Below are 24,399 nucleotides of genomic sequence, written 5' to 3'. Positions count from 1 at the left end.
CTGTTTTTATTTCAATTCCTATATTTTTCTAAAGCAAATTAAATGAATCTGAAAGTAAATTTGTATATTCTATTTTTATTGAAACGCAGAATCAGAATTTTATATATTTTGTTGTTGAGTGTGCAGTGGCATTCTTTATTTTTGCATTATCTGGTGTCTTTGGATATCTTATAAGTTATATAGAATTGTTTTCTCCACAATCAAGTATTTTAAAATACATTTACAATGTAAATCTTCATTTCAGAGGGTTATTTAAATGTAAGTTTCAGATTTTTAGCATTCATCAAGTGAAAATCATGCACTTCTCATTAAATAAATGAATAATGTAAGAATATGACTGAATATCAGACATTCATTGGAATCATTTTTTTTCCAACAAATTTTCTTTCAGAGTAGTTTTTGGCAATTGTAATGGTATCGCATTGGTTGATTACCTCCAAAAGACCACACTCTTAAATCTTGGCACCGTTGAGTTATATGGTTCTAATGATCCATACAGGAGAGAACCTCGATCTCCACGTAAAAGTAGACAACCATCCGGAGGTAAGACTAAACCCTTAAATTGTGTACTGCTCTTCCACTTGCCTGATGGTAAATGTATGTACATGTAGATGACTAGCTTTTACTTGAAGATAACAAGGAAATCAACATCTCTGTACCTACTGTTAATCCCAACAAGAATAAATCCACATAATTAATTAGTTTTATAGATATGTTGACTTAACAAGACTTGAACTAACCTCTTCTAATTGGCACTAACAATTGTATTTAAGCCTAACAATTTACAGAATATTGTTTCTAAGAATCTGTAAAGGCTGTCACAGTCTACTGCTAATCACTGGGTGAAGTTGTGGTACATTGCCATCTGGTATATGTTTTAGACAGTTCATCAGTGCAACCCAGCATGGCCAGTACTCAGGAATGCTGGCGAATGTAAACAGGTGGAAGTCATGAAATCTGCCAGATGATGTTCATATGCAACTCCCCACAATCATCACCACTGGCTAAACTGGCTAGTGATGCGGGTAGTTCCAGTCACGTAATTGCTGCAGAACTACATGATTCTCATCTCAATAAAAAAATCTGAAGAACTCTAGATTGGGGAGATCTGCTGTATTTTAGCATTCTGCTTCACAATTTATTGTACAATGACTTCTGAAGTCCTTACTTCACTGTATCACTCAACGTATCTCCCCAAATACTTTAAAGGTGACAGCCTATCTGATCTTGGAAACTAAACAGAGTCAGATGTAGGTAGTACAGTACTTCGATGGGAAACTGTCAAAAAATTCCAATCACTGTAGGACATGCTTTGGAAGAAGGAACGAGCAAAACCACCTCTGATTATGCCTTGCTTAAGAAAACTATATGAAATCAATAGGGGCTGCCATAGGTTGTCAGGTGACTTGAAGGAACATGCATGCACACCACCCAGTGTCTTCCCTTTCTGATTACATGTACTTCAACTATTCTATTTAGTTTGTTACTTTTCTGTACTGATAACCACTAAGCACAATTTTGCAGATTCAGAAAAAATATTTTTCTCCAAAGAAATATCTTCCTCCCATATAGCAATTTAAGAGCATTTCAGAGCAATACTAATTTATAACAATACTGTTAATGATTTATAATAATAATTGTCCATTGCGTTCAGATGAGGATTGCAATAATAAATGAATATGTCATTATTTTTGAATGTTGTCATCAGATATTTTAATGAATGCAAATAACTATTGGAATCTTCATTTATTTTACATTGTTCCTAGAATATGATATTTTATTCCAAGGCCAAACATTTCAGACCAGTACGTAGTAATAAGGAATTATTGCAAGATGGGAAGGAAAGATGATTGGGTTTTAAATGGCCATCTAGTGTTCTGCAGTAGAAACTGTGTAAAGCCTCCTCTGTAAACCAAGAAACTGAATATTGGAGTGTTTCACCCAGGAACATTTACTGAGACCCATGTGAGAATCAGTAAGCTAAAGAAAGAAGGAGGTTAAGCAGATGAGTTATGAAAGGTAGAAAAGGGGCAAGTAAGGGAAGTGTTTTTGATGGAGTGGGTAAAAATGGGATGTTTGGAAATTAATGCACTGTTTCCTTCTCTCCCAAGCTCAAAACAAGAATAAGGAGGTGGGAGAGGAAGGAATGGGCATTTCACCTCATTCTGGTGAGGCTTATATACATCAATCTTATTTTGTAGCCCCACTTAGCGCCATTGAGTCAACTGCTAAATGATTATTCAACACCTATAAAATTCCATATATTGTTGGTCTTTTTACTTCTAACAGCCAATAGGATTTAGGATTTGGTGTAATTGATATGATGTTAATTCAGATACCAATGTAAAATGAGTGTAATTGTTTGAAAAAAAATCCCCTTTCAATGTAAATGCATCATATAAGTTTTTTTCAGTATTAAGAGGCAATCCATTGTGTTCAACTTTATCTCTCAATACGCAAAAATATAAATGACATCTAGTTACATGGAATGCTGCAAAATCATTACATATTTGAATTGCAGTATCTGAAGTGTTGTCCATATTTTACTACCTATATTTATTGAAGAGATAGCAATTAGTTCTCTCTCCTTTCCTCTCCTTTCCTTTTCGCCTATTTTTTTTCTAGGCAGTCCCACACTAGCAGTGATTAACTGTATTTTTCATTTTATAATAATAATACCATTCACAATTAATTGAATCAGATATTTAGCTTGCAAAAAGAATGTGTTTTGTCATTCATTTCTTGTGAGTAGTATCAACAAAAAGGTTCTTTCATGTTTCACAGTTTATTTTCTGGGTGTGTGCACAAATGGGTTAAATCTTTTTTTTTTTTTTGTCTGGTTGTTGAGAGACAACAAATATATGGGAAGTAACCTGGGACTAGGTAGCATGATAAATGACTGCAGTGCACAACTCTGTAGTTGTTGAGCTGCACCGACCACAGGCAAGAGTGACGATAAAGTTTGCACCTATTCTTTGCTTATCCATGCCAGGTAAAGGTTCAGTGGGAACCTGTTTCATTATGTAAATTGTAGTGAGGGATGACTGTAAAACACAGACAAAGCTGTGTTATGTTTGTACAGAATGCAATCCAAAATGTATTCTGTGACTCTTAGAGAACTGCATTTTTTAAAGGAAAACAATGTTATGAAAAGAACATATGTAGGAACCTTTTCCAAATCGACAAGTTTCTTTTTAGCATATTTTCCTGTCTCCAAACATTCTTTGTTGGTGTCTTTGTGTTTCCTTTCTCATTGCTTCATTAAGGCATGCTGGCTGTGGCTTCTTGCATGTGTGGCCTTGCTAGCTTATATTCAGAGTCTGTGAAACAACTTCGCACCTCTTATATAAGTAAGTCATCTCATAACAATGAAGTGTTTGCAATCTGGCTTGATTAAGTTATATGCTTTCCTTCATCCTGAAATGTATTTTATTTTGCCCTTTTCTGTTAAGTTTTTATTTCTGATATATTTTAAAATACAAGCTTTATGCAATGATATACTGTTATTTGGCATACTATTGTTACAAGACATGTACAGCAATTACAGACGAAATCCCTTGGGTCTTCACTTATAGGGTCCTCTCATTTAATCTGTCATGGAGAGTGGAGCTACTGAGATTTGTGCAATCATTGACTTACTGATACAACTTGCCACCCATCCATACTGAGATTCTGGATCTACTCTCAGGATCCAGTCTTTCTAGATAACTCATCAGAGCATCAGATTATATCTGAAGGAGGGGGCTTCTGAGTTGTTTTCTCTGGTTAGCTAAATCCATAAATAAGGAACTTGACACACATCTTCACAGTTGTCATTGTTAGTTTCTACTTTTAGCCACTCATCTCATTGCACTTTTCCCTCTTTTGACAAGTCTGCAAAGGAATTCTACACACATTTGCATTTTATTTCAGTGGTTGCTGTCTTTATCAGTGTTGCTACTTTATTATTAATTGCACTTTTCTGTTTTTAAACCAGTCTTAATTTGTCTGTTTTAATTAAGAAACTAGTATATGTTAATGTTTAAAAACTTTAGTAAAATGTTGTTTTTTTTTCAATTGATTTTATTGCAAGCAGCGAGGGATCCTTGAGTTAAGGGCAAAATACACATATTTATATAAATAAAATGAATAAATGTGTATCATAACATTGCATGTGCTAAAGTTACTATGTCTGGATGCATAACAGGTTTAAAAGGGGGGAACTTGTGACTCTTTGGATTTTGGATTAATGATTACCTGTGCTAATCATCTCAGTACCGAGATTACAAGGCTAAAATCTGAGACTTAGGAGCCGCTCCCTTGATCGTATAACAGCAGGTAGGTTCAGGTCATGTCAGTAGGCATCATACTTTATCAGCTACAGCAGCTCAGAACATTTCATTTATATAAAACATCACAAAAACTAACAAATGACAGAAACCTTTCTGTCTTTGGAAAATAAGCAAGTCTTTACTGAAGAACACCAACTAAAACCTAAACCTTTCTTAACTTTGTTTTTAACTGTTAGCCTTCCTGCTTTTGACAATATATTAGAACAACAACACTAGAAAAGAATTCCAAACACTTTTGCAAGTTTTTCACCAATGCTCATTTATGATTGTTTGAACAACATACACTGATTAAAAACAGGCTCTAGTTAGCTAAATAAAGCAAACTATGAAGTAGTGAAGTTGATAGCTTATTTAACCAGAATTTGTCTAAAACAACACCGTTAGGGGAACAAAAAATCAAATGACAACAAAGTCTTGCTAACTGTATGATGAAAAAGAGGTAGGTTTGAGGGGAGCACAAAAGGCAAAGTTTTGGTCAGGTGTACATAACGTTAAAACATGCCCATCATCTTTATAGTCAGCAAACAGTTAAGGGAGGAAAACTTCATCATTAGTATTGGTCCAGCTGTGTCTGCCATAAGACCAACATCTACTTGCAAGTTGTTAGGGGGCGTCAAAATCGTTTTATGCTGAAAGGATAACTGGCACCTCTGTTTATTCACATCTGTGGTGATCTTGGCCTAGAACTTTCCCACAGTTTTACAGCACTGTGAGACAATATTTTTCTAAAAGGATATGACTCTTTTATACTTTTATGAAACCTTCAGACCAGTTGTGATGGTCATAAACTTGTTTATACTTAGTTGTGTTTCCTAATCCTTCGCTACATTGTTTCTAGTAGATTATTTAGCAAACAAAAGTACTATTCTTGCAGTGTTGGAAATCCATGGTTACTTTTAAACATTATTGACTACCAGCATTGTTGTTGATGTCAATCAGTGGCTGCTCTTGCAAACCTCCTTCCTTACAGATGGGTGTATGAGTTGCAGGAGACAGGTTCTGAAACCCAACTGTACGTGCGAGAATGCTTGGCATGACTTAGAATCATACATTTTATTCCATCTTTAGGGCTGTCAAGTAATTACTGTACTATCAATCACTTGCTTGTCAAATGTTCATATCACCTTATATTTATGTTCCAAAGAGAGGTCAACTACAGTACTTGTGATGATTTTTCAAAGCACATTTCACTTATTCCTTACACAGTTTTAGAAAAGTGAACTTAATGCTTTTCAAGATGCATCTGCAGATAGACCAATACTATAAAAGGTGGAATTGCAAATGGTGACACCAGGGAAACAAAATGACCCAGTATTAGGCAATGTGCTGTCGAAATTCAGTTTCATGTGTCTTAACTGTTCCAAGAAGAAATGCAATCAGTGGCTATTCTCTATTTAATTGTGAAGCAGTATAAAAATCCACAGAGCTGTACAGAAATGCACAGAGATCTAACATATTGAGAAGGTAGTGACAAATGGTAGAGACCTCTGTATAGAAAAAATATTTAAACCATCTGCTTCTTTCTCATCTTCTAGTTAGTTAATTTTATTAAGGCCATAGCGAATGAAATTAAGAGAACATCCCGGACCTTATGGCAAGCAAAAGTCTGTGTTCTTGAACACAGTTGTGTATGTTCCAAGTAAAGATATGAGACAAGGGCATATACTGTATATCCACTCACACCATCACAAATTGCCTCCCCATGACCTTTCCTCTATCAGAAGCTTTTGCTTTGTTGATTCTTCTTCTGCAAGGGAATTTTGACCTCAACATTTCTTGCACTGGCACAGATTTTCACAGATTATCCATGAGCTCATAACAGTGGTTTACCTAGTCCTCTTTATTCTTCAAACAGAAATAACTGTGAATTAAAGAGTTAAAGATAGGCTTGGACAGAAATATGTTGCCCATAGTTGAACAGTTTTAGCTGTCTTTTCACAAATACAGTACTTGGTGCTATTAGGAGAGTTGCAGTAGAAATAAGAAAAGAGGTCTGGTCATAGTCCTTATGGTAATGCTGAATGCACATGGGAAAGCTGTAACACTACCAGAATTGAGACACTTCTTTAATAATGTCTCCCCCCCCCCCCAGTTATCACTATTACACTAATGATATAACGAACATGCTGGTTATTTATTTAATAAATCATGCTTCCACTGAATAGGTGTGCAGTATGAGATACCATGAAATCGTTGTTACTAGTTTAGTTATTATTCATTACCCAGATCCTATCTGATTTTGGAAGCTGTTATCAGAGTCAGATCTAGTAAAGACTTGGATGGAATACCATCAGCAAATTTCAGGTGTTATAGACTATATTTTAGAGGAAGAAACTAGCAAAACTACCTCTTGAGTTTTCCTTCCCTAAGGAAACCTTATGAAATTCATGTTGACCAGCGACTTGAAGGCACATAAATTGATTTGCCATTGGCATGGGTTAGTTGTTGAGCTAAAAGGAAAGCTTCAGTAAACACTACAATGTGTTTATAGTCCAGTGAAGTTACCACTCCATTGTTCTTTCAGGTTATGTACCTATTTCATACCTCTTCTAATATTTTAGTTGCACTAATACAGTGTTTCTTAATTTACATTGTATTTGCGAGTCTGTATCAATCTTATGTGTATAGATCTTTGAAAATTTTATTGCTTAATTTTAATGGTTTGGTACTTAAATTTATTTAAAATCTACTTTATGATACACCTAATGAGTGTGTCTCATTCTTAGTACAAATCAATCATGTCCACTTAAACTTACATAGGAATGACACAGTTTAAAACTCTGCAGTTAAAAATACTTTTTGTGCACATATATTATTTCTTTCCTTGGATCTTCATGACCATCTTTTTTCTAAATTAACACTGTAAAAGTACAGCAAATAATTAGGCAAGTAGGTGCCCTTGCTTTGATCATCAGTTCCAGCTCACATGGGCAATAGTCAGGAATTATTGAAGTTATAGCTTAAAATATGGGAAGGAATCAAAGTGACTTTATAGCTTACTTATTAAGACTTGTAGTTAGAAGAATCAGTTATTCCTCTCTTGGAATGTTTGTGTGTGTGTGTGTGTTGGGACTTTTATGCAGCATTATAAAATGTAAACTGGCCTGTTTGAAATTTAAAAATGTACTTTGTATTTCACAGCTGGTCTTTGTGATATTAATGAAGGTACAACAGTACAAGAGGATCGCTGCAAGTCACCCACATCAGGTAATTATTTGTTCTTGTAAAGACTGTGATATTAAATATTGCTTCAAATCACTCAGAGAGATTTCTCTGCTTTAGTGTTTGCATAGAAGATGTATTTCTAAGACACCACTGAGTCTGACAGTGTTTTTCTGTACACCCAGTTCAAGTACATGAGCCTACGAATATTTCTTTATCAGGTGAATATCTAGTTGTTGGCTTGAAATTTGCCCTAAAGCCTGAGCCACTCACTTATCCGCTCTTATATATTTATCATTATTTACAGTGTATAGACGGCATTGGCAATGGAAATGTTCAATATAAGGGAACATGTTTTAAATCCCTTGATCTGTCAGTTTCAAGAAGAGATTATTCACAATAGAAATATAGGTCTCAGAAACTTCATGCAGTCATCTTCAGCCACATGAACTATGAGTTGATCAAGGTGAATATTTTCTAAATACTGAAAAATCAATTATGTTTTGTCACTCTAATTCAAACTAATTGATCTAGCATTAACACTTCATAAACTAGTTTGCAGTTGAGTCTGATGTTTTCTCACAAAGCCCAATTTATATTGTTGCTAGAATTGTAGGAACATTTTGTTTGTCAACGTGATTTTATACAGAAGAACATCATGCTGCTTTTATTGCAGATATTACTATTTATATGTTACTGCAAAATGAATAGGCTTGACAATGAAGAGAAAACTGTGAAGACATGTTCAGTCTTGTTTGGTTTAGGATGTAAAGTTTGATATTTTCATTAAAATAGGTTGTCTCTTAGGGTCTTCACTGGCTCATATTTTAACTAGATCTAGCAAAGAATTCATAACTTAAGAGCTCATCCATTGGTTGTAATGGGTGTTCCAATACAACATAGAAAGGAAGGAAAGTGTGGTTGCTGCCAACCCTATAGTGCCTGAATCACTCTCCTAAGACCCAGGGACTGCAAAGGATAACAATTCCCCCTACTCTTACTACTGGAAGGAGGGGTTGTTGGCTGCTTACAACACATGTGAGGGGAAATCGGATTATTTATGCCCCATTTAAGTAGTAATAAATCTATCTATTTTTTGGTTTTTTAATGAAAATATGGGGACCTTACTTTCCTGAGCTCAGTTAAAATGTAACTGAGATTGGAATCACATCACTTCACTGTGCTTAACCAGAAGCCCAAAATCGCTACTGGGAAATATTCTTTTGCAATACATTTTACTAGTAAGTAAATCATTTATAGGAAAACACTTGAAATCTTTCTGCTATCAATTGAAATAGTACTGAAAATGGTATTCATTTTTAGTTTTTTCAGTTTTAAGGTATAAGATATAAAAATCTGTAGTTGTAGTTGTAGTTGATTTTAATATTGATAACATTAAGACTGGTAATAGTAAGTCATCGTATTGAAAATAGCAGATCTTGCTTCCTTATTATTAATATAAGAATAGCCTTAGTTGGGTCATGCCAGGAATGCATTGCATCCAGCACGTTTATCTCTTGACAGTGAGTGCACTGATAAGCAAAGCAAGATAGAAATAGCTATTCCTCTTGTTTATCTCTAGCATGAGTGATAAGAGGTATGCTGCCTACGTACATAGCATACATGGTATGGTTTGACTTGAAAAATAAAAATCTATTTCTTATTCATAGTACCTTACAAACCTTCCTAATAAATTCCTGTCAGCAATTCTGTTCTTTGAGCATCAGATGGAATGTGAGGCTGGAGAAATCAGATACCAGAAACATTTTTCCCCTAACCATGTTTTGCTGTTTATCATCTGTAATATATGTCAAATACCATACTTGAAGCCCATTCTGTTTCAGATGGAAGTTTACTTTGCCACTATCGAAGGAAACCTTCAATGTAGGCATAATGAGCACACTTTGGACCATAGCAAAACTGTGCCTTTTGATTCTGAATTTTACTGACAACATATGCCTCAAATGGAATTTAAAATGTGAATTATATTTCTTGCTATTGTGAATATTTTTTTCTAATATGAATGCCAGCTTCCCCTCGGACTATATTTCGCCTCTGCTTATATTTGTTATGAATAGATATGTACTATCTGCATTTTTCTTTCAGGTATGCAGTTCTACCTTGACTAGAAATGTTACTTAAAAAGGGAGAGTCAAGGGTTTTTTCTGTCTGTCTTCATATCATTTCTGATTGTTTTTAAAAGGTGATAGTTGAAGATGTAGATTTCAATAGTGTTTCCTCTTAATTTTGCAGTCTGTCATAACTGTTTTGCATGCATCTTTTGTTGTGAATATCCATTTGTATGTTCCTTTCATTCTTGTCTTCACTCATTTAGGTTCTGGTTCTCCCATCAATTCTGATGAGGATCAAACATTGAATAATTTTATAGAAAAGGGTATAGTATTTTTATTTTAAGAGTATTATCATTCCTTTCATCAGCTCATCTTTTTTTTAGTAAATTGACATTTTGTATCAAAATATTATTTGCAGTGAAGACCAAAAGCAGAAAGTTTTCCAAGATGGTAGCCAGTGATATAGGTAGGAACTAGAAAAACTATCCTTTGCTCCTTTCCCAGTACCTTACTCTTATTCTTGGCTATGCAGCAAAATAACACAAGCTGCATTGCATTATTTGTTTAATCCTTACATAAGAGGTGTTCTTTTGGGCTGCTTGTTTTCTAATACACTGTGCTCAATTATTAACATGATCAGTGATACTGGAGTCTTAATTTCGTCCATTTGTATATGTACATCCTCCTACAAAGGTTTTGGATTCTGCTGGGAAACATTAAAAGGGTTCAATCCTGTAAGCAATACTGCACAATTCTAACACAGTTCTTCCAAATTTTTAATGCAGAGTTGGAAAAATGTGCCTACTCCAGTTTAATGTTTATTCTGTGTTACTGCTTTTTGCTCAGATGAGAGAATTTTTCCTTATTTAAAAATAAAATCACATTTTGTATATCTGTATACAGAATATCTTACTGTTTACTACATTGGTAAACAGTAAGTTGGAAACATTTTGTAACATTTGCAGTATGCGCATAAGGTGGATTGAACCCTTCTCTCATAAGAACATAAATATGGTGGATGGTGGATTAACACATGGAATGATAAAGAATGCCTTCTTTCTTGGCTATGATCATCAGGTTTCACTTTTATTTGGAGATATAATTTGTAAAATATATCGCTCATCTGTTTAAATACAATTCTATATCCACTTATATAGGAACAATTTGAATGTTTATCATTCACTTTCTGATTATTTATATTCAGATTTAATTCATTCTATGTAGGAATGTTATTTATATAACAGGTAGTTGCTTATCTCCATTCTAAATTTGCCTTTTCTCAGCATGTTGTCTAATAAATTGATGATTTCTTAATTGTCCTTTTTTCCTCACTTCCTCAAATTACCACCATTTTCAAAGCATCTAACAAAATTTTATATGTTTAGTTGTGAATGTGACAAAACAATCAATTTAACCTTTTAATCTGGAGTTTGCAAAGGAGTCAACATGTAATAAATGCTTTCTTTTCATTGTTACTTATCTGAAAATAAAATTTGGTAGGAAGATTAGGCTGATACTATTTGCACTACAGTAGGTGCTTGAAATAATATATTTGCAAATTAGGCTAACAGAATTAATAGATAAAAATCCAGAACTGCATAAACCCACAGTGGATAATACGTTTTAACAGTAAACCAGATAGCTTAGTTTAATACCTTTTGTCATTGGTAACTTCAGCATCGTAAGATAGCTTGCACAATACAGATTCACATATAGTCTTAGGAGTACAATTGCTGTTTTCTGGATCCCATGTCGTTCTAGTAGGGCTGAAAAAAATAATTTTGCAGAATGATTGAGTCACGTTTCCTATGTCAGCACCACTAGCTCCCATGATAATTTGGCACAGGGGATGCCCGAGCTTGTATTTCTGTTATTTAATTGTTACCAAAGCAGTAAAAGGTACTACAGTAGAGTTTCACTTATCCAACATAAATGGGCCATCAGAACTTTGGATAAGTGAAAATATTGATAATAAGGAGGGATTAAGGAAAAGCCTATTAAATGTCAAATTACATTATGATTTTTAAAATTAAGCACCAAAACATCATGTTTTACAACATATCGACAGAAAAAGCAGTTCAGTACATGGTAACGTTATGTGGTAATTACTGTATTTATGAATTTAGCATCAAAACATCGCAGTGTATTGAAAACATTGACTACAAAAACATTGGCTATTAATAAATTGACTACAAATAAAGATAGAATTGCATAAAATGAACTTAGAGTAACAACATTGTCAAAAATTAAATTCGTAAAAAGTTCAGTCTTGGTGCCTTAAGACACAGCTGTGGATCCAGGTGGGAGGCAGACTGCGTTGGATAATCCAGAAAGTTGGATAAGCAAATGTTGGATAAGTGAGACTCTACTGTACTTCAAAGAAGCTATAATAGGAAGTTACATCATCCCACACTGGTATGAATTGAGCTAAAGCCAAGAGCTACTTATATGAAAATAATTTCCATTAATATGGCACATTTTGTTTTATCTTACTAGCAGAAAGAGAGGGGAAAATTATTTTCACAAAATTGTTTTCCCCTGATACAAATATGCTGCAGGTTCTTAATTTAAAGAAGCAGTTTACAATGTGAAAATAACCCAGTGACCTAATGCATATATGTTGATGAAAAGAATGCAAAGACTCCACATGCTTACTCAGTATGTGCTAGCATAACCCAAAATGTACATTCTATTTTCAGATATGATATTCACTAACTACTATAGATGGAGATGGATGTTGCTATCTTTTCTTGCTTATAATCTCTTATATTATAAGAAACTGAGTTGCCATATTAGACTGACAGGACAGTGAGCAAGGTCAATCTTTTTTTCTTATCTAGCATGACAGTTGTCATGTTCTGATGAAAATGAAGATGGGGACAAGCACTGCTTCCTTCTGTAGCTATGTTACTGCATAATACCAGCCTATGACACATACACCAGTGTGTCCCATCAGATAATCCATGGTACAAATTGAATGGCAACAAATTTATTTTACTACCAGCTAAATACCATGATTGCCTCAGAGTGTGGTGGAAGTTCCTTTCTTGGAGGCTTTTAAACAGAGGCTGGATGGCCATCTGTCAGGGGTACTTTGATTGTACTTTTCCTGCATTACAGAGCGTTGGACTAGATGGCCCATGTGGTCTCTTCTAGCTGTCTTACTCTATGATTCTATGAATCCAATTTTGATTGAATGTTCTAGTTTGCACTGAACAAGAATCTTAACACCGAGCAGCATTTGTATTTCTTATTGTGTGAAGAAGAGCAATATCTTACTGAACTTCTGTTTCAATCATGACATCAGTGTTGGGTCAATGTGGGTATTTTGGCAGCAAAGTACAGTGTCACAGTGGATTACAGATTATTCCACCTGTTGGATGAATGAAAAGATGAAGACCAGTAACTACTGGGATAAGATTTCAATAAGGTTTTGTATGGTTGTACTAGGAAGCAGAAAGATTATGCTTTGGTGATTGACTGGAGTGTGTTTGAATGTGTAGAGCTCTCAGTAGTTTCCTTTCTTGCTCCAACAATATTAGCAATTTTGTATGTAAAGAGTAAGCATGCCTTCACAGAAAAGGAAGAGGAGTCATGAAGATTTTGTCAGCTATAGACAAATATTATCTTCACCAAATATGTCTTAAAGGATTTAAAGTGAGCTCCAATCAAAACTTTATTGGTGCAAACATCTAGTCTAAGTTTAGAAAACTGTGTCAAGCTCTCTTTGTTGACATATTTCCAGATCTTTTGGTCAAGTATAGCAAATTCAGTTGTAGGTACTTCTCATACACTGCATCAAGAAATTGGGGAACATGTCCAAGCTACTTTAGATAAGATTAAGTACTGTTGCCCATATGTGTAATTGTTATCTCTTATGACTTTATTTATCTGTCCTGTTAATTAACCTCCACTAACCTCTCCTCCCAAATTTACCTTTTTTGAAATGGCAGCACAAATGACTGCAATTATCCACTTACTCATTTTAAAATACATATTTACCTGTCCACCAGAGTTAAATAAATGGCTTTGCTGTAGATAGTAGTAATAATTGGGTTTTAGGGGAGTAAATTGCCCTCCCTGAGGACCTTACAAAGACTGCCAAGTGCTCCTGAAGAAGGATGTTTTTCACAGTTCCTTGCCTATGGAGAAGCATTAGAAAGGAGAAAAAAGGAAGCAATTACTGTAGATTTTCTCATACGTTCCTAGGTTAAGCAGGTGCATCTCCAAAAGCTTTTATATTTGGCTAAAGCATTTTGTCTGTTAGTTCTAAAAGGAAAGATGAAGAGTTGTGTTTGTCTTGGATTATCACAAGCTCTGTACACTGGGTAAGGAAAGGCAAAACTGGCAAATGGTGCAACCTTTAATCAGTTACCAGTGTGTTTCACAATTTTGACTACAGTATAGCTGTCATATGTTCAAAAATTCTGATATATGACTTTATCCATGAGCTACTGTGAAAAATATCCCATGTGGGATGCATGATATTTGCTACCATTTCTGTAGTAGTCAATATTTTCAGTGGTTTATCACTTTGGAGACTAGGGTTGAAGTGAAAATCAACTGGGTGACCTTCGGCAAGTCATACTCTTTGTCTCATTGAAAGGCAAAGGCTCTGATCAAATCTTTCTGAGAAAGCCGTGACAGTTTCAGAAAGGACTTAAAGGCACACAACAATTACAATAAACTTGTAGGTGTGCAATACCAGGGAAGTGGTTGTTTCAATTTTTTCTTCCATTCCATGTGCTGTTGTCAAATACCTTAATTGTAATGTTGAATCCTTGCTGACTTTATATAAATCAATACCAGATTCTTTGTTTGACGTCTTTGTTTTATTCAATTGCATTTTAAGCAGGTGGTTCTGAGCATTATGCATTACATTATTAAATACTGAGTGATGCCATTTAAAAAAGCCGTGTCACTCTTCTCTTTCATTAGATCTGAACATTGGTGTATAGCAAGTTGCTCCCTTATTTCACAATAGATTGACTTGTGTAGGAAATACCATTATCATACATAGTATACTGGTACTTCCAGGCTTTGTGGTTCTCCTAGAGTGGACTTGTCTGGCCCTCACCAATTTGTTTGCAAGCTTTTGGCTGGTTGTGCTCAACTACTTCATAATGATGGCAAAGTGGATTTTGTTTACTTGAAGTTTGTTTCAAATATTTCACTACTGATGCGTTTATAGCAGTTTCCTATGTTCATATGTCCATTGCTCACTGAAATATTACTCTTACTTTGTAAACTGTTTGCAGGTTCAGAGTTTATTTGTGTGCGTACAGTTAGTGTCTCTGTCTTCTCTATGGCTGTAAGGTCTTGATTGTAATCCAAGTAAATAAAAATGATACTTAAAAAATAGGAACAAACACACACTATTAAAATATTATCTCTAACTCATATATTTATATTTATAAGTAAGAATTAACCTACTAAAATAATAGATTGTAATATGAGGCCATTAAAGTGTATATTTACACCTGATCTTCTCAATGAGTAAAATTAAAATCAGAAAACAAATAACAGAATCTTTTGTCGCTCATAAAACAGTAAAATAAACTCTAAAACAGCAGCCTAAAACCTAAATAAAGCATAAACGAGAGCAAAATGTAGCTGTAGTAAGCTGAGCTCTTCACTCATACCTACAAAATAAACTCCATTTATTTCTTTAAGCTATTTATATATTGCTTTTTAACATAAAGTTATTGAAAAGATTTAAATACCACAAAATGGTTTACTTGTATGTAAGAATGAAATACTTTACCCAAAGAGCAAGACCACGTGGGCTTCCACAATTAGATCTACCTTTCCAGATTAAGGGGACAGAAATGTATACGTATTCATGTTTACTCCAGTTGCATCTTGCCCTTACTAATGAAGCGAAGAACAACCTCTTCTTGAAAGTATCACCCCTATGAATCTAGGAGCAATAGCAATCTCTGGTTCAGGAAGTCAGGGTTGCTCCTGCAAAAGTCTTATCACTGTATTTGACAGTTCTACTTGATGGAACTTCTCTCTTCCTTTCCCACTGTAGTGATGAATTGAGCTGCCCTGGCCTTTATAGTGGGGCAAAGAGTGAAGCCTTCTCCAGAAGCATAGTTCATTATTTATAAATTTATTTGGTTATGAATGTATCGTTTTCCCCTTGGAATACCATTTTTGTGTCTCAACCTCCTGGAAATTTTTTGTGCCATCAGTATTCCAGTGCATAACAAAGGCAGTTGGAAAAGATGGTTAAGTATTCTTCGCTATTTGTTGACTTCCTAGTCTTTTCTAATTAGGATTCTAGTTTGGGTGAGATTCATAAAGAATTATAGATTTAATACACCATCATGAAGATATTACTAAAGCCATGAATCTTAAATATAATGTTTCTGTTCACAATTTCGAAGAAATTGTCATACTCGCATTGTACACTTGAAATTAAAACTTACTATAAATATATGTATAAATTTGCTTACCTTCCTTGCATAGAAGTATTGTATATGAATTCTTAATTTGAAAACTTGAGTTTTAATTCTTTCATATACTCTTTAAAAATGTGATCAATCTAGCTTTATTATAAAAACTATACATTATTTTTCAGCAAAGATGTCTAGAAAATTAAGCTTACCAACTGAACTGAAACCTGAGTTAGGTAAGTATTTGTTCAAAGCCTATACGAATGATGTTTATAACCTTTGAAAAGGCTATGAGCGAAGACATACACAAAATAACAGCTTGAAGCTTTATCTTCTAAGAATGAACTAAGATGTCTATTTGCCTTAAATGCCAATATTTGGTGGATATGCAATGCATGTCTGTCAAATGTTTATCTCATGGCTGGAACTACTTCTAAATTCCTCTTAGAAGACATGGAAGTGTGACCACAGAAAGTGTATATTTATAGATCTTTAGGAAGACATGCACATACACATATCATGTAAGGAAATTTTGAGCGACTTTATAGAATTCAATCCAATGTATTGATTAGAGCATCATGTCAAATATGAGAAGACCCAGGTTCTAATCCAGATTATCACATGAAGCTCACTGTGTAACCTTAAATAAGCAAATTACTCTGGTTTATTCATAAGATTATGAGGATAAAGGAAAGTGAATGGGGAGATAATTATATATATTGCCTTAAGCAATTTAGACAAAATGTAGGACACTCATAAACTAAATAAATAGAAATAAATAGGATACGATTGAAAGTAGGCTGGTGCTAAAGGTAAATAACAAACATCAAACAATCTATTAATTGAGTAGAATCTTAATTCAAGTAGAGTATATCTTCAGTGAACAACTGCCTAGAGAACACTGGAACTTTTCTGTGCTATGTGCAAACAATGGTGTGTTGTCACATTGATATATAAACTATTTAACAAATTTAGGTTAAAAAAACAGCTTTCTTTGACACTCCTTGTCTGGAGAAAAGCACAAAGTGCAATTCTATAAATACATCTATAGCACCCTTACCTTGTGAGAGCCAGCATCGTGCAGCAGTTTAAGTGTTTGTCTGTGACTCTGGAAACCAAGATTCGAATTCCCTTTCAGCCATGAAACCCACTAAGTGACCTTGGGCAAGTCACGCTCCCTCAGCCTCAGGAAAAGGTGAAGAATCTTGCCAGGAAATCCTTTTAATAGGTTCATCTTGGGATTGCCATAAATCAAAAACACATTGAAGGCAAACAACAGCTATCACAACCCTTACCTTACAGAAGTAGTTGATTGCTTTTCAGATTTCTTGGCTTCAGTATTAGGACCAATAGTTTTTCAGATCAGTGAGAATCTAAGACAAGGCAGCGTTTGACTGGACTACCAACTCCTGAAAAATCAGTTCATGTATACATATTAGTATGACAGTGAGCTAAACTGTTTGAAACCTCATTTTGAAAGCAGCATATTCAAGCTGCTTTCTTGAACTGTGCCTGAGTGAATGCTATATTCTGTATTCTCACTCTATAAAGCACACAGATAATAAACATAGGAACTAAAAGGCTAAATTCAGTATGTCAAAAGTTTGATTTTGAAGTAAGCATGCTTTTGATCAAATTGATCATTATAAGCAATAATGCAATTTAATTAGTCAGGAATTATAGAGTTTATTTTTAAAGTGTATGTTAGATCTAAATTATTTTTTAACATACAGGGAAAGCCTATGTTCTTGGTCATGCTTAGTATGGCTCTGCTGTTAATTCAATAGTACATAGTGTAGGAACAAGGATTTGTGAGAAGTTTTTTTAATTTGCTTATTGATGCACGCAGTGAAGAAGGTGGCATGTTTTTCAAGGTACACCTTAGGTCCTTTCAAGGTGTATGAGGAGTACTGCCTTGTCACGGATTTTGGGAAGCACAGTATAGCACAGTATTTATTTACTATTATTAATTTTCACAATGTTTATTTACTATTATTTACTTTCTTTCCCTCATCTCTTTCTCCTAATATAGGGACAGACATCATTTATGAAGCTTAGAAGCATCTAGCGATTTTATAGCAAAAGCCATATAGAATACAATTCAAAAGTTTTATTTTGAGAACACATTAAAAACCACAGTTTAGAACTGAGAAATATATACATATTTTTAAAAAGACTCAGCAGCATCCATTGAAAACATCATCAGTGAAATTCCTATTCAATGAGTACATGATATGATATTGTTGGAAAGTAGATGGTTTACTGAATTATTAAATTTCGTCATTGTACTTTTCCTCTTTATACTATATAAACACTAAAATAATGTTATTCTTTATGTTATATGGAAAGAATTGTCCTACTCTAACACATCCACTATACTCTTCTTGTCTTCCATACATACAACCTGTACATGTAGATCACTGGGCTGTGAAGGTATATATTTAATTAATTAGACTGTCATTTTTTCCAGGTAACAAGGATAAAATTATTTAAAGTAAATTAAATTAGCAAATATTAATAAATACTAAAATAATTTTCTTTGCAACATTTATCAGCAAATTGATCTTTGTACTAAATCTAGATTAAGTAGGCAAACAAAACACATATGAGTACCAATTGTCTGAACTAAAATGTAGATCAATTGTTTGGTGTGCATGAACTTGTGTGTATGTGTATGATAGAGAAGTTTATACAATTCTCCAATATAGGTCATAGAATCCAGTATCACCAGTCAGGTGGAAAAAGATAGAAGAGATCTGAAAGGATGCTGTTACCTAATCTTAGCTGTGTTTTCTCCTGTCTAAAAAAATACATGTAATATAATCTAAAGTATAACATATGCTAGGAACCATTATTTATTGTTCACTATTGTCAGTGTTGGCTCTCTCATGAGTATTCATCTGTATTTCCAAACACATTTCTCTCATTCACACTCTGTCTTTAAATGTACAGTTTCAGAGTCTTAAGTGTTCATCTAAACATGTAGTCTGTGAAACTGACCCATTATTCTTGAACTGAATTTTAGAGATGTGATTTAAGTGACGTATTTAACATATTTTGAATATTTTGAAGGAAAGGTTGGCTGTTTTGGCAATGAATTTAATTAATATAAAATCTTTCAGATGTTAAAGACAACTCGTTCAGCCGATCCAGGAGTTCTAGCGTAACAAGCATTGATAAGGAATCACGGGAAGCAATTTCAGCTCTTCACTTCTGTGAGACTTTCACACGAAAAGCTGACACAGCACCTTCACCATGCTTATGGGTTGGGACGACTTTGGGCACAGTTTTAGTCATAGCATTGAATTTACCCCCAGGAGGAGAGCAAAGGTTACTTCAGCCAGTAATTGTGTCCCCCAGTGGTATGTATTACACAAAAAATGTACAAAAACCACAGCAACAATTCACTTGGAAGATAATGGCTTCATTTCTATGCACTTGTGTTTCTATTATTATTATTATTATTATTATTATTATTATTATTATTATTATTATTATTATTATGCAAGATATGCACATTATTTGTCTCTGTTATGATTATACAGGATGTTTGAAAAAGAACTCCCTAGTTTTAATGTGTTTTAACTTAAAACTAGGGAATTCTTTTTCAAACACCCTGTAATGTCTTTTGAGCAGAGATAGATATAAGGCTGTCTCACTTGAGAGTAACATCTTGAAAGGGACATCAAAAACATTCTGACCTAGTATCGATTTTTATTAATGTAACAGTAAGCTTAACTGTAAGGGCAGATCATCAGAAAAAGTGTTTGGATGTTTGTTTAACATGGTTTAATTGGGTGTACACTAGAGACAAATAAAACCTCATTCTCAAGATAGAGATTTCTCCTTCACCTCTTTTAGAATCGCCATTCACAGTAAGATGTTCATTCCACTTCAAAAGAAAGCAGAAGTCTTTATGAGGACTCTGAGCTCCTTTCCTTCAGCATTTTTAAAGATCTTATGTCTTGCCTGGAGTTTTTAGAGCTTCCCCTTACCTCAAGGAGACCCCCCCCCAACTATTCTTCTTCCTTTTAAATCTTCAAAACTTTTATATTTATTTACTTATTTACCATATTTATATCCCGCCTTTCTCAACCCCTGGGGGACTCAAGGCGGCTTACAAACGGCACTACATAGTGCCTAAAACATAAACATAAAAAGTTGCATTAAAATTTTTAAAAGCATACATTAAAACATATTTAAATACAATCCAATGTTGAGATACAGCATCCAAAAACAAGGTCTAAGGCCAATCCAGAGTCAATTGCACGTTTCAAGTAAACTTATTGCACAGCTACTTCTAGAAGTTACATGCCTTTTTGCAGTAGCTTTCAAAGAAAACAAAATAACCAAGACTTACACCATGACTCTTGAAGCTTCTTTGTGTTAAAGTCAAATATTGACTGCTCAGGCTGCTATAAGTCTTAAGATCTCATAGGCAGATCTCATAAACTTTCCAACCACAGAGTTAGCTTGTTTGGATACATATGGATGATTAATCAAAGGGAGAAAACATCTTTCAAAGATTCCATCATGCTTATGTCCCATATTATTAAAGTAGCAACTCCACATGAAGATGCTGTAATAAAGGAGGAAAGAATTAAGGTTTTTCTCTAGGTAGAAATAAGTTCTGAGATGTTTATGGAAATCCTTTGATAAACCCCTATGGGATCTCAATGTACTCTCCTCAGTCAGAAATGTAATGCTAACACGAGGTTGCTTGTATTCTTACATTTCAAAACAGGATTAAAGGGCAAATACATGAGAGTCAAAATACAGGACATGAAATTATCACATGAAACATTTTCAAAGGGGAAACCAGACATTTACTGTATAATAGTGATTTTTTAAAGTACAATTGTAATATGGTAGCACCAGTGAAATTACAATTTGCTTAATTTATACCTCACCTTTTCACCGGTAAAGACCCTGAAGATTGATGTCCATTTTTCTTCCAATGAAAATCACATTCTATAAAATTCCGGCTTTTGTGCAGAAATGTCAACTTTCATATCTGATGTTGAAAATTGTACAAGTCTATGCTTTATTGGTGACACCTTTAGCATTTTTTTCTGAAGCTAATGTCTGAGTCAGTCAATATCCCAATTACATTTTCTTCATTTTTTAAGATTTTTGATTTTGTTTCATAGTGCCCAAAGTCAAATACATCTATTAGAATGATCTTTTATAAATTTTTTACTCATAATAGTAAGGTAAAGGTTTTCCCCTGACATTTAAGTCCAGTCGTGACCGACTCTGGGGGTTGGTGCTCATCTCCATTTCTAAGCCGAAGAGCTGGCGTTGTCCATAGACACCTCCAAGGTCATGTGGCCGGCATGACTGCATGGAGCGCCGTTACCTTCCCGCTGGAGCGGTACCTATTGATCTACTCACATTTGCATGTTTTCGAACTGCTAGGTTGGCAGGAGCTGGGGCTAACAGCGGGTGCTCATTCCGCTCCCGGGATTTGAACCTGGGACCTTTTGGTCCGCAAGTTCAGCAGCTCAGCGCTTTAACACATTGTGCCACCAGGGGCCCCACTTTACTCATAATGGCAAGAGTTAAAAGATAAGTGATGCAAAAAGGGAATGAGGTGTTCAAACCAAAGAAGTTTTTAAGGAATACTGGCTTCATTTTCTCATGGCTTCAAGTGGACTCTCTAGTTTGATGTTTAATGTCTTGAAAATGCCAGTTCTCTTTGTCATGTGCTATTGAACTTTATAATTTTAAGAATGGTTCACACCATTCTAAAATTCACTTTGCACACATAGAGGAAATATTTGTCCAAAAGAGGATATATTTTAACTTTTGTCTTAATTTTGTACAGACATTTTTAAAAGGTTAATCAATTTCTGTGCATCCTAGGAACCATTTTGAGGCTTAAAGGAGCAATCCTGAGAATGGCTTTTCTGGACACTACAGGATCTCTAGTTCCACCAGCATATGAACCCTGGAGAGAACAAAATGTATCTGAAGACAAGGATGAAAAGGACAAGTTGAAAAAACGCCGGCCTGTCTCTGTGTCTCCATCATCCTCTCAGGAAATAAGTGAAAACCAATATGCAGTGATATGTTCTGAAAAGCAGGCAAAAGTTATTTCACTGCCCTCACAAAACTGTACTTATAAGCAAAATATAACAGAGACTTCATTCGTTCTTCGTGGAGATATAGTGGCACTGAGTAACAGTATCTGCCTTGCTTGTTTCTGTGCCAATGGACATATAATGACTTTTAGGTAAGGCATAAAAATGCTAAAAGGAAAATATACAGTAGTTACCCTATATGTGTTCACTACAAACAGATAAATCGTTTATGAAAAAAGGTGGGTTTGATAGGATGACTATTGTTTCAGCCTTGACTCAAATATTGAAATGAAACTATGGCTAAATACATTTTTCTTGTATTCCTATATTTTTACACTTTTTTAAACTGCCGGCTGTCTAGTAATGCCATGTGTATATTCATGGAGGAGTAGGGCCTTCTTTACTCTGGAGGTTATACAAACGATGAATCCAACATGGTACTTTGTTATGTGACCTAGTACAATTTGTGAATAATATGACAATGCAAGTTAATTCATGCTTTTTATTCTTCACTGCCTGCATTAAACTGCACAATGCAAAATTTAATGTAAGAAACTATTTCCCTGAAAGATAAACACATAGATTTGAGTTGGACTGTAATGAAATAATTCATGTGTTTCTTTATGGGATTCTAAAATGGTCAAAAATTTTAGTCAAAAGCATGTTGTTGTTCCAAAAAATATATAGTATTAGAAGATTTGAGAATTTAAACATTTTGGTATGGGGCCAATGTATTCTAGCATGGGACCAGGGATAATACTGTGCTATGAATTAGTTTTCTGTTCATATGCTAACCATATGCTACTCTTGATCATTTTATATATCCAGAATATATATATATATATATATATATATATATATATATATATATATATACACACATACATACACACACACACATACATATATATAAAAATGGTACTGTGTCAACCACTTTTATATTTCTGTTTACTTGCTGCCAGTCTTTACTCTGTATGTGGTATGCTGGTTGGAATCACCAACATCTAGGATGCTGCCAAATCAACTCTTCCCCTAGTAATATGGGGATGGATTATTCCTCCCTTTCCCTATAACCCACTCACTCTGTTCCTGAAGGCCAGAGACCATCCTAAAAATAGGGAGTAAGAAGAGAAAGAGGGGAGAAAGTTCCACAGCAGTAAGCAGACGTTTGCTCTACGGCCTTCAGGTTGAAGATTGTACCTTTATCAGTGTGGACTGAGAGCAAGTTTAACAATATTACTTACGTACTGTAAAATCTAGCCTAGACTACTATGATTGTGTTGGACAAGGATTCTAGGAGTCCAAGGTTTGGGTTTCTGCTTAGCCATAAAAATTCACTGGGTGGCATTGAGCATGTCACATTCAGGCTCAGAGAAAGGCAGTGGCAAACCACCTCTAAATAAATCTTACAGTCGCCATGTCACTGTCAGCTTAGAATCATAGAATTTTAGAAATTGAAGTGGCTACTAGGATCATTGGGTTCAGCCCCCTGCTATGCAGCTATAAAACAGTAAAATTCCTGAAAGATGCTGACCCACCCTATGTTTAAAGACCTTGAAGTTCTTCCTGATTACCTCTTTTCATATCATTTTCACATCATTTCACATCATGTTCTAGTGAAACAACTCATTCCATTTGCTCTATGACATATCTTCAGATGTTTAATGGCAATCATATCACCTATCCGTTCCTCAGTTTCCAGACCTTTAAAGATCTTGGTCACCTTTGTCTAAGCACATTCCAACTTGTCAGTATCCTTCTTGAACTGTTGTGCGCAGAACTGGACACAATATTGCATGCGAGGTCTGACTAAAACAAATTACAGTTACACTGCTACTTTCCTATGCACTTTTTGCCACCAAATCACACATATTTAACTTGTGGTCTGATAAAATCCCTAGTTCCTTCTCAGCTGAAGGCACATAAAAAACAACAAAATGAAATTTAATTGTCAATTGACATGTTCCCACCACTATTGCTGTATATTTCCTTTTATAATATTTTCTATTTCCAGGCAGGAGCTAGCTGTGTTTCTAATTACTATCTATACGGAGAGTGGCTCTCTGCCTTTCTCTGCTGTATCCTCTGTTAACTGTAATGTATCATGAGCTTGGTGGCAAGGAGTACATGGGGAATTAGATGTTTTTCATAGTGACCATTAGGAAGAAAAATAAATTTTCTCTCCTCATCCCCTCCATTTCCAAAAACATTTATAGAATGAAAATCAGCCTGGCTATCACTGTAATTAATACTTTATTGCAGAAAGCTAGGCACATTTGAGTTTTTTAGTGTACGTTTTTAAGAAGGAAAATCGTTATAGTATTGTATTGAACTATAGGGTAAGTACTAT

General features: G+C 34.6%; 1 protein-coding gene across 6 annotated transcripts in view; it reads left to right on the top strand.

Moving 5' to 3' along the window:
- stxbp5 (syntaxin binding protein 5) overlaps window positions 1-24,399 on the top strand; it is a 175,714-nt gene that overhangs the window by 131,015 nt on the left and 20,300 nt on the right. The window contains exons 18-25 of one of the 6 annotated variants that reach the window (XM_008122988.3): window positions 392-543; window positions 2,112-2,168; window positions 7,473-7,538; window positions 9,829-9,888; window positions 9,984-10,031; window positions 16,152-16,202; window positions 19,089-19,328; window positions 21,832-22,201. In XM_008122988.3, the coding sequence (XP_008121195.2) occupies window positions 392-543; window positions 2,112-2,168; window positions 7,473-7,538; window positions 9,829-9,888; window positions 9,984-10,031; window positions 16,152-16,202; window positions 19,089-19,328; window positions 21,832-22,201 (1,044 nt within the window). The remainder of the gene's footprint in view (window positions 1-391; window positions 544-2,111; window positions 2,169-7,472; window positions 7,539-9,828; window positions 9,889-9,983; window positions 10,032-16,151; window positions 16,203-19,088; window positions 19,329-21,831; window positions 22,202-24,399) is intronic. The other 5 variants (XM_003215724.4, XM_008122999.3, XM_003215725.4 and 2 more) reach the window with 5 other exon arrangements.

The sequence above is a fragment of the Anolis carolinensis genome, chromosome 1 (genome assembly GCF_035594765.1).
Source record: "Anolis carolinensis isolate JA03-04 chromosome 1, rAnoCar3.1.pri, whole genome shotgun sequence".
Classification (NCBI taxonomy): Eukaryota; Metazoa; Chordata; class Lepidosauria; order Squamata; family Dactyloidae; genus Anolis; species Anolis carolinensis.
Note: the sequence above shows the minus strand (reverse complement) of the source record. Positions and strands in the feature narration are given on the sequence as shown.